Source organism: Larimichthys crocea, chromosome XI (genome assembly GCF_000972845.2).
Source record: "Larimichthys crocea isolate SSNF chromosome XI, L_crocea_2.0, whole genome shotgun sequence".
In the NCBI taxonomy this organism is placed as follows: Eukaryota; Metazoa; Chordata; class Actinopteri; family Sciaenidae; genus Larimichthys; species Larimichthys crocea.
Window position 1 is genome coordinate 10,273,487 of NC_040021.1, and position 12,218 is coordinate 10,285,704.

General features: G+C 38.1%; 1 protein-coding gene across 1 annotated transcript; it reads left to right on the top strand.

Moving 5' to 3' along the window:
- The first annotated feature begins 8,513 nt into the window (after positions 1-8,513).
- Positions 8,514-9,500, top strand: fam110c (family with sequence similarity 110 member C). The gene is made up of 2 exons (XM_010734722.3): positions 8,514-8,822; positions 8,955-9,500. Exons 1-2 carry the CDS (start codon positions 8,514-8,516, stop codon positions 9,498-9,500), a joined length of 855 nt encoding a protein of 284 aa, XP_010733024.3.
- Positions 9,501-12,218: the final 2,718 nt, after the last annotated feature.

Sequence of the window (12,218 nt, forward strand, 5' to 3'; positions counted from 1 at the left end):
GAAAAATACTGTACTTAACAGATATGTGCTTGTTTGTTGAATCCTTGTGAATTTCAAAATCTGCATCATTGCTGTCTTCAACATCACTCAGATCTTCTTCTAGAGGAGGTAGTAGTTCGAAAACTGGCACTGGAATTTCAGCTGAATGAGGCATTGGTCTTATAGCTGACGGTAGATTAGGATATTTATTTTTACTTTTATTTTTCTTGTTAAATCCTGATGTTTTCACTAAACAAAAGTAACAGTCTGTGCAATGATCTTTTTGCTCTCGCCAAACCATTGGGATACCAAATGCCAACTTTTCACATGTTCCTTTGGTCCACATCCGTAAACTCTCGACACACTGTTTGCACACTTTGTGAGGGGCCCATGGCTTGTCTTGATCACCGAGTTTGACTTTAAAATATGCAAAATATGCTTGTTTGACAAATGCACTGATGTTTGCTTTCCTCTGACTTGGAATAGTGCAACTACCACAAATATAGCAAAAAGAGTCAGGGTTGTTTAGGCATTCACGACGAGAAGTAGCAGGAGCAGACATGATCTGCAACAAAGGAAATATATATACCTATGTAAAGAAAACACTACGATGGAATAGTTACAAGCTTAAAAACTACAAAAACAGCATAAAACGAAATAGAACTTACAACAGTATGCCCATGGTTACAAGGTTAAGAGAAAAGCCAGCACAAATCCTCTTCATTCCTACTATGCTAGCTTTCTGTTTGCAGATATTGACAGTACTGACCTATTGGGAGCTGCACACACCTCTCACCGCACTGTCTCAATTGTTACTGCACAAACAAGTTGCTACGTAGCTGTAGATGAGTCCAATCGTTATCAGCTAGCAAGTCTTACTACAGCTAATCAGTGGAATGTTGCTTATCTGGACTGGACTGCAATTTTGGAATCAGCATGCCAATTTTAGTTTTAATCAGCATAAAAATCTAACTTAACAGAAATGTTTTTTTAATTGTTTCCCCAGTGTAATATGTGCAAACTGTAGGTTCATTCTTGTTGCAATGTTTTGTTCTTAACCACTCCTTTGGGATCCAATACGTTTCATATTTTTTTGCTGCACAGGAAAGCACAATTTAGTGATGATTTGAACCATATGGCTCACTAGCTCGTAACACTCACTATTATTTTATTGCTAGATTATTACACACCAGCTTTGAACTGTTGATAATTGATGTTACCCTTTATCCTTTTTTTTTTAAAAGACATTCTCAGATCTCATAAATTAGAGACATAATTTGGCTACAGTCAATCTATTAACGAGTGTAAATCACTGTCACGCTTAATGAATTGCACACTTTTTATAAGTACAGCATCAGCAAATATTGGTTTGAGGTCACCTCAGACTAAAAGAGGCCCCTTAATGAGACACAGTTTTCACTATTTATAGACTTCTGCAGCAAATTTTGTCAACTGTTTTGCTGAGTCATGGTATAAAATACGTAGGTCATTAGAAAATCCTAGGCCAAGGCATTCATAACAGCAGATTACAGGGTGTTGTACAACATTTTTTCCGAGCTGTGACGTGAGCCTTTGCCTCACATTATAGAAAAGTCCTGGTTCCCACCTGAAATAGAGGCTTAATGATTCTTGTTTGATGCTGATGTAGGTTTAACGTACTTACAGATTCATCACCCTCAGCCTCTCCACCATAGTATGTACCACCCTATATCTGACTGACTATAATAAGCATCTATGCAAAGAGAGTAAGGATTTCTGTTAAAACTTTACTTTACTTTACAAATCTTCAGTACTCTAGCAAGAATTACAGTATAAAGGACAGTGTTGTTTTTGATACTGCAGTCAAAAAAGAAACTCAATATAATCAGAATGATATAAGCACTATGTGCATTTTTTTTCTCTCTCTATCTGAAAAGAAAGCAGCATAATAAAAAGAAGCTGAGCTGTTTTGAAAAGACTGGTTTCAATGTTTTTAATGGCTGTCTTTACTGTTCTCAGAGCATTAAAAGCTTAATCTGGAAAAAAAACAGCAAATGGCTGCCACGCTCATAATTGAGTTCATGTTCTCAAAACCTCTTAGGCCGTTAACACAAGTCAGCTAGAACTATGTGGGCCAAATTGTAGATGTATTGCTTTTAACTGAAACCAACTAGGATCAGTGAACTTACTGTTTAAAATCCAGGTAGTAGTAGCTTCCACTATTACTTGGTCCTTCATGTATGCACGACTTTTGCCAAACTGTTCAATAATTATGGTCAGAATCTCACATTTAGAGGCGCTTACCTGATGCACCTCATGTATAAAGGCTCAGGTCTTGCTGCTGTTGCTTTGGTTTTGATTCAACCTGTGGGCCTTTGCTGCATGTTATCCACCCTCTCTCTTCCTACCTTACTGTCACTCTTCAGCTGTTAATATTTAAGAAAAAAGCCTAGAAGAAACAAACCAAATACAGGCTCTCATTTTTTTTGCGTGCAGATTTTGCAAGCCACCATAGTTTCTCCTACACACTTGGCAGGGGAGCGTTAGGTAAGCAGTATTCAGTTGGTTGCAATTATAGACTGTATCAAACATGTCGTTACACTCCAGAATAAATGAAGAGCTCCCGGCTAATCCCAAAATGTGAGACATAGGTAGATAGGTGGATCTGAGATGGCTTGAATGAAGCCAGGGTGCTCAAACAAGCCACCTATAACACCGCCTGTCAATCAGGGCAGCCATGCTTTTGATTAGGCATAACTTTAACTCACATAAAAATTCACCACGTCTGTTGCCATGGACAGAGAAATTAGCTATAAAGACCAATACCAGGCTGTAAACATGTTTATTTCTGCTGTGAAGTTAGACATTTTAACATGAGGACTTATGGAGATTGACATGTGCTGTATCCAGCCTCAAGTGGCCGTTTGAGGAACTGCTTTATTGGCTTCATTCCACAGTGGGTTGCAATCTGTAACTCTGCTGTTAGGAGGCACTAAATCCTACACAGTTCACGTATAAAGCACTGAACATTTGATAAGAGCCATCGTGCGGTTCAATTTGTATTCCACACAGAAAGTGGAAACTAATAGCATAACTTCTTGACATTAGGACTGATTTTGTCAGATGTTGAGTAGTCCTTTAACCACAATACTATGTATGTCACGCATGTGATTCAGGGTAACATATGGAGTCAAGGAATGTGACAATCAAATCCCAGGCAGATTGTACATCTGTCCCCAAGCTGGCTTTTATTGGATATTGTCATTTTGAGCTCAAAATTTCACCTACCCCATTTATATCAATGAGGGCAGGCTATATAATAGGAATACTTCTCTGAATACCACACAAAAAAACATTATTTTGGAAAATAAATGAAAACAGATGTGTGTTGTTTCAAATGAACCCGTCACAGTGAGAATACACTTGTCTTGGTTAGAGAGAAACATGGTAGGTTTCTTAAAATCCTAACCCTTTTCTCTCCTCTGCTGGCCACTTTCTATCTGATTTGACACAGAGTCAATCACAATCATTTCCATGGTTGTCTTTATCTGATTTGACATCCCACAGTTTGCTTTTCATCTGTTTCACATTATGATAGATTCACGGGATGCACATTACAGAAATTATTCCTCTGGCTATGGGGCACACTTTGATTTGATGTCACCAACTTTATATTCACAGAGTTTTCAGGAAATCTGTGTTTGTGGTGTCTTTTTAACTTTAATAGTTTTGAGTTTTGGTGAGCAACATGTGAACTTTATTTTCCAGCTGCTAGCATATAGAAGAGGGTAGGATGTGTTTGGGTGTTCTCATGTTTGAAGGTTCCTGGATTAAACGTCTTGTTAACTTCATATGAGACGTGGGACGTTGTTGCCATTTATAATAATTCAAGACTTCAAGATTTAGCTAGACAAAAAAGAGACCCAGGAAATAATTTGATTCTTATGTATGGCACTCATTGCTTTAAAGCTTGGTTCTGATATTGTAACATGACTGGTTTATATCCCTGGTATGTCATGTATTATTCACAACTGTGAGAGACTATAATCACCTCAATATGTGCATGCTGAAAAGAAAATGGATTGGTTTTACTTTTTACAAAGAAACTGTTTGTGTCTATGCTCATTGGAAAATTTATATATCTACTAAGGTGGGATAATCCTAATTAGTTTTAATTTCCGTTTCAACTTGTTTTAAGTAGGGAAGGCTTTTCTCACCCTAACTGCACCAGACTATCTGGCTACATTCAAATAAATGTCACTTCTCTTGTCTTAATTACAGGTTTTTTTGTATGATTTGGTAATTTTTACCTTTTGTTCTGACCTCCTGTGCAGAAGTGATTTATCAACCAATCAGACTTTATATGTACTGCACTTTTCATACAAACAAAATGCAACTCAAAGTACTTTACACACAATAAAACGACAGCCCACACATCCGTCCATTAACAAAAAACACAAACTGAGCAAACTCTCTCATCATTTTGCAGTGAGGCTGCAGAAGTGAGTCAATTTCCATAAGCAGCCGTAATAAAATGCCCAACTTCACAGCACAATTAGACATGTTTACAACCTGGTTCAGGCAACAGTTTTTGTTTCTATAGCTAATTTCCACATTCATGACAACTGTGAAGGGGGTGAAATTTTTTAAATCACCCGTTCAGATAATATTAAAGCATCAAGTTGCGCATAATTAACAGCATAACCCCTTTAATTGACAGGTAGGTGCTGTTACAGATGGTTTATTTGAGCACCCAGGCAGAAGAAGTAGTACAGTCCAGCGTTGCATATCTTCGGAAACCTACGGGCGATGTCACTCAGGCTCTGTCCATTCTTTATAGTGTCATTGGTTTACGGGTTACAGTCGTCTTTTTCCAGGAGGCTTATATTGTAACTGTCAAGAAACCTAGTAACCTTGAAACCAGGCAAAGGAATAGAGAAACCTGGTAAATGTATCCTCAAGAATGCAGATTTCTTGGCCAGCTATACAGACAATCAGGTCAGGAAGTCAGAAAGTAGTATCTCCTTTCCAATTTCACTTTATTAAAACATAAATGAGGGATGAGGGACCGAAAAACATTTACCTTTTTGCACATTAATATACACAGAGCAACATTTAGCATTAATTTAAGCCTTGTTTCTGTACATCTGCTGAATGTAAGTCGTGTTAATGTTCTTCTGTGTTCACAAGCTATTCTTTTCATCATGTTAAATGGAAGAAGAGTCTGTTACTGTCCTCGGGTGAACAGGAAAACATTAGGAAATTAAAACCTTTGATGTACCATGAAAAAACACTGCAGCAATGATCCGCACTTGTTTTCTAAAATACAGTAAGGCAAGCATGTGATAGACACTGACAAAGTGAGTGGGATGCAACCTTATATTCCTGGTAATTGGCATTGCATGCATAATTACCGATTATTGGTTACTTTACATAACACTGAAACAACTGCTGGAAAAAGATGCCTGCAGCAATTATATCTCATAATTTGCAAGCTTTTTTTAATTGAGTCAGCCAGCTTTATTCACGTCTCAAGGATGGATGGTAATTATTGTGAATGACTCAATAAAAACACAATTAGCAGATGATAGTGTCACATTAAAGCATGGAATATGTTTGTCCAACTAGCAGCATAAGTTAAGAATTAAATAAAAGTAGAGGGCTCAGGGGAAAAATTGACTAATGGTGTCAGTGTTCGTGTTTACTCTGCTCCCCTAAATCCCTCCCTGAGTCTGCTCCCTCTCTCTTTTTTCCAATTAAGCAAAAACAGGTTTCACAAATCAATCAGACAATGTGCTAAATTATTGTAAACAGAGCCACTGCACTTAGTTTCAACTCTAGCGTCTCTAAAGATGTAACATAGGAGTCTTTGAAGTCATGTTTCTTTCTGCACCTCTGTGCCAAAGGGCATATACTGTAGGGAGGTATATGTGTGCACACATATGCGCATTTGTTAAAAGCCTTTTTTTTATTTGCTCAAGAACTCAAGACGAATCTACAACGGAAAAACACAAAATGTTGATATGCTTATTTTTGTTTGCCCATTTCTATTACCCACATGAGTGATGTGGCTCTTGGGATGGCAAAGTCGGTCTGTCAGTTGTTTAAAGAAATTCACGGTCCTCAGGGATACATCCTAATGATGTGGTGATCCCTTGACCTTTCTTCTATTTACATGGGATTTGTTACACACGTTCATGCTGCCCTCAAGAAGAATTGTAATAACTTTGGCGATCCCTAGGCGTTTCATGTCGCGTCATTGTCTAGTCAAAATTCATGATCAAAAGCCTGCAATGTAAAATAAAGTGTTACCATGCAAACACACCAAACTAAGACAGTAAACATAGTAGCACATTAGCATGCTGATGTTAGCATTTAGACTCTTTGGACTCATGCTAAGACAAGAAGCCAGTTTAAACACTGTTATATAAGACGTGGTGCAGTGTTTTACATAGCAGTTCTACCAAATATATTTCATGTTTATTAGTATTTATTAGCAACATGCATTCCTAATCCTTACATTCACATTGCATTAGTGTCACTCCCAAGAGGATTCATTAATCACACCTTGGCATACCTCTGCATATCAACCAGACTCCGAAATCTAAGAATTTATCTGAAGGAGTTTGTGATTCATTTGAAACAGAGGTCAACGAAGTGCAAGTACAAGTAAATTCTGCAGTATCCCAGAGTGAACTGTTCATTCTGGTTTTAGGGAAGCCAATCAGAAGAAATCATACGACTGAATAAATGCAATCAACACGAAGAACAGATGTGGTATGAAAATAATGCACAAACAGTGAAACACATCAACAACTTTAGCAACTGGCTTAAATGTTTTGAGAGGAATCAGTAAAAAGGTATTTAGGTCATCGTTTTCTGCTGTAAGTTAGGAGACACAAGCACGAAGACTGCACTGTCTTCTTTTGCACGATGGATGATTCCACTGGGTATGGAGTGCATGCTCTTAAAGGAAAGTAAAGAAATGAAAAAAATTAATTAATTAAGCCAAAGGCAATGCAAGATTTTATTCTCATGACTTCCACACTATGCATTCTAGTGCTGCCATCTGCCTTCTGAACAAGTATATCCGATCTGGTGAGATTCAGTTTGTACGCAGATGTTTCATATTCTACTTCAGTGAATGTTTCCAATTACACAAGGAAGCAGAACACAGGGAGTCATTTGTTACCGCCTTGCTTTTTTATGGGATTTCTTTACTTTCATTTCCATCCATAGCAGTCAAATTTTGATCTTGCAGCTACAGTATAATAAGCCAGCAGGGATTCAACACATTTCCTCAAAAGTGTTGTGAATTTTCTAGTTTGAGGCGAATATTATAAAAACATGTATAAATATTTGCATATTTTCATTATTGTGCTTCTTTGTCATTCTCTCTCTCCTCAAAGTACCCAGTCACATGTGCTGTGAAGGAATTTAGTCAGTTATGGGAGCAGCAGTACATGCAAGGAAAACTAGGAAAGGTGAGAAAGGTATTTTTTCTGTGGAAAACCCTCAGCTGGTAAAACAGTAACGTTGCCAAAATGTAGTCATTCACACATTTAGCAACACTTGATGCTTTTGTGAAAATGCCCCATGGAGAGTTTTCTCTGTTGATGCAACTTTTTGTTCTTTTGCCAAAGTTTTTTATTGTAGTTCACAATATTAACAGATGAAAGAATAGTGTCAAGTACCAAGGCATTTACTAGAGGACAGTAGCAGCAGTAACTGAACACTTCCTGAACTGTAAGTAAGTAAAAAATTAACCTAGTTTTATGGTCTAAGTAGCCTGGAACCCATCTTCAGAAATGAGTTGGAACATTTAGGATGCAGGTTTTTGACAGGCTGGAGGGAACAATGTGTAATTATCCTTAATTGACCTTGCAAGATTTTTTCAAAGGAATGGTAAGTTATAATTACTCAGAAAATAAGCAACGAAAGCAAAATCCCAATGTAATCCATAAAACATTTTTCCTCTTTGAGTCTAGAATTACACAATACTGTTTCGATGGCTTTGACAAATAATGGCTGCTGTCCCAGTGGGAGACACACTGAATGATTTAAAGAAGGATAGGCTGGAAAAACATTGATTGCACAACATTAACACTGTAGTTTGCGCCAAGCCTATTTGATGAGTCAGTGTCTGGTAAATGAGTCGATAAAAGGTAGTGGAGTGTATTTTGTAAAGACAGAAACCAGTTTTCTTGTTTGGGGATATAGGATTTTGTTCTGTATTGAGCTAGAAGGATAAAGGCTAGCATTTCCACCAGGACAAGAGAAAAAAAAGTCTGCAGCAGTGTCGGCTTTCACTGTTCTCACTTGTGATGGTATCAGGTGTACTTTGTACAAGCTTGTGTTTGGTTAAAACTAGCCTTGCGCAGAATGGGTGGGGTAATGTGTTTGAACAGACAAGGTAAAATCTCCTGTTGTGATACGTGCTCAGGCAAAGAACGGGCTTGAATGGAATCTTTTACCTATAACAGTGGAGAGACCGCACACTAAAGGATTACCCACTCATTGGAAATAACTGATTTGAATCTTCAATAAAAGCCACAATGGATGCGACCAGCGATACCACTAAAATCCTGGAGAAGGGTCCTGAATACCTTCGAAAACAAATGGAACTGGAGAGTGAGACAAAAGGACGCATGAGTGCTGTGGAGAGGCTTGCCGCAAGCAAACTGAAATATGTCAAAAGCCAACAGGTGGTCAACTCAACTCAGGAGCCGGTAATCAGTTTTGGATCACCCTCTGTGAGCAGCACTGGGTCTTCTAACCGGAGTTCAAACCGCAGTGGGAAACTTGTCACAGGGAGTAACTCAACAAAAGCCGCATGCGGTGCTCAAAACTGCTCACCAGGGCAGGTACGTCAGATCAGCTCCAAAAAACGACCAGACTCCCTCCTGCTTTATAGACAGAAATGTGAGCTATTAAGAGGGTCAGCAAAAGACCGTAAACACCATATAAGCCATAAATTGTTGCTCAACTCTGTGCAGAAAAATGTCCCGTTACCTGAGACGGCAGATAAGGAGGGTGAAGCTGAGCAGAAAATCGCCACACCTGAGGGAACAGTAAAAGAATGCAGCTTGCGTGTTGGTGCTTCAGGGACAAATTTGACAGCTGGTGTTGGAAATAAATCTGCTGGTCTTCTAAAGGTTCCTGAGTTTGAAAGGAGATGTGGCAAAGGGGTCAGTCGTTCTCACTCTGACATCAGCTCCAGGTACTCCAAAAACTTTGCAGACTTTGATTCTTTTTTTATGTACTGTGGGCTGGACGGTGAGGTTATTGAGTCTCTGGGGAAGGAGAACTTTTCGGCACGCTCAGATGAAGTTGCAATAAACATCCGAAGTGCCAGCGTCTCGACATCAGACGACGGTTTCTCCAGAAACAGTGGCGACAGCGACGGACTACTGGAGGATGAGTTACATGGAAAGATAAATCAGGGGACATCAGTTATTGAGCGCAATGCAAGGATAATCAAATGGCTGTACAGCTGCAAAAATGCCAAAGAGAGTGGGAAAAAATTAAGAGACCTTGATTGAGATAACTCCTTTTTCTTCCTCTCCAGAGGCCAGATAAAACTGTTTGTTTATTGATGGTACATTTTATCCATTTATCACATTTTATTGCAGAACACACATCAAAACACTGTATGTATGTGTGTGTTTATGTGCTTAGATCATTGCTCCCTTTGGTTTCCGTGCATATTTCATGTGAGTGGCAATTTCAGCAGATGAAAGTGTGTCTGCTTCTGCTCAAACTTACATAAAAGCAGTTGTTACGTGTCACGTTGGGGACCAAAGAGAACCCAACATCACACACAGACTCAAAACTGTTCAAACAAAACATTTTCTTGTTGAAAAGGGACATCTACTTGTAGTTTTATTTCGTAAAGCTGTGCGTTCGACATCGATTTTTCACACACCTGCATTAATTTGAAATACAATCCTGCGTTAAAGCTCAAAAGTATGTGCATGTGTGTGCCTGAAGACACACACTGACACAGAAATCCAGAAGAGCACATAGATTTTAGTTTTCGCCACAGGCCACATAGCTGTCATCAGCTAAAACAATAGTTTCAAACACTGAAAGTTCAATTAATAGTAATTCAGTTTAAAAATTTAAATATGTACATTTGCTTAAATAACTCAGTACCACTTCCTAATATGTCACCTTTAACAAACAGCTTATAAGTAATGGATTTATGAATGATCTATAAGACAGTACCTATAAGACATGGGTGAATTAATCGTGATTAGAAAATGGTCCCAGTAATTTTTATATTATGGTACATTAAACATTTCATTAATGATGTTTCTCAGCAGGGCCTTTAACACCACGAAGCATGAAAGTGTCCTTAAATTATAAATTATGTAACTTGCAGCCTAATCTCTCACTCTCTCTCAAACACACACAGACACACTTATACATACACACAAACAGTTACTAATGTAAAAAATGTCAGTAAGGGATATCTGCTATCCTCTATGTTATTGTAGCTTCTGGTAAACTCATTAAATTGAACTGTAGCCAAACAGGAAAAAAAAAATGTAGGATGTGGTTATTTTCCAACCAAAACATCAGATGGTTTCTGAATACTGTGTGAGAGGAATGTACTACCTAATAATCTGATAGGCTTAAGTCCAGTGAACTGTTGAAACTGTATCTCCACTTCCCTCCCAGATATTTGTCTGTGATCTCTCTCTCTCTCTCTTTCTGTCTTTTCACCAACTTTTTGTGCTGATCAAGGCTCAGAGGCTGTAACACAAAGGGGGGGAAACAAATGACTATTGTTGGCTCCATGTGTTTAACAGAATTACCACCCACTCTGTTTCTTCGTCACACACACAAACAAACACATTATTTCTGTACTATGTAGTATTACACACACAAACAAACACATTATTTCTGTACTATGTAGTATTTGTGAGCAGATACACCCTGCTGCTTGAGTTGTCGACATACCTTTCACTTCTTCGGAGGCCTGAATGACGGCTGCACCACGGCAAGTCATGTCTTGCCCTCTACGCTTGTTTGTTGCCAGAACATAAAGCTAAACTTAATATTCAGTTGATGATTGAGTTTGACAGAAGGGCACTTTGTACTTCTTACTGACTGAAAATGTACATTACTTCCATTGCTGTAGACGTCTTATTTTATTAGGATTTGCATTAATTATTATTATAAGTGTTACTATGCTCTCTAGGCTGACATTTTACTGTAATGTCACTCCACCCCTTACCCTGGTTCAATCTGGGTTTGATACTGCCTGTGAAACATTGTTTTATACTGAAGTGCTGTAAATTCTGATATACAAATAAAGTTGTTAATTATTTTTCTTACAAGCATATTGTCGAAGTTGTGTCTTAGCCTATATGTAAGCCAGGTGCAGAATAACATATTTTGGCTGATGATGACTTAACTGAGTTATCGTTTGGCCTTTTTTAGCCAAATAAAGTTCTGGGGTGTGAAGTCTTTTCAGTTTTAACAATGTTGGATAACTCTTTAAATCGAACAGAAAGTAAATCTTTATGGATATAAGACTGTTATTTAAATGAATAGTATATATGCATATCAATAAGGCGCAGATGTCAGTAGGAACTCATTCTGCATGAAGTGATTGAAAACTTAAAAATTACTGTAATGGGCCTGAGGGGGGCAGTATCTAACAACAAGACTGAACCTAAAGCCTGCGTTTAAAAACCAACAGAAGCAACTCTATGTCATCAGGCCAGACCTACTAAACCTCTGATTTCACTGTAATCACAATGCCCAGAGGAACGATCACCGCACATAAACCTGTTTTAGTTCATTTGAGGAAGACAAAGTGTGTTAAATTTGACTTGGACTGCTCTGCTCAGAGTCTGGACTGGTTTTGGGACCTGAAAGCAAAAGTTTTATCTGTTGAAATACAGGAACAATAAGAAAAACAGAATGTTTTCTCACCTTGAACTTGAACTCATCCACTATTTAAAAAATACATACAATACAAATGTTTACTCTACTAACCTTGTCAAAAACCTGTGAAAATTAGATCTCAACTTTGCACCTTCAGGTCAATGTGAAAACAGCTTTTTAGTGTCAAGCCCTGTTTCATTATTATCCCAGTGCATAAGAGGACATTTGAAGAAGATACTTAATTATTTTAGCATTCAGACACTTGTAATACCTTTTGCATTTTGACTTTCAAAGCATTCAGACACTTGTAATACCTTTTGCATTTTGACTTTCAATTTGCATATGCAGACTTTTGACCTGGG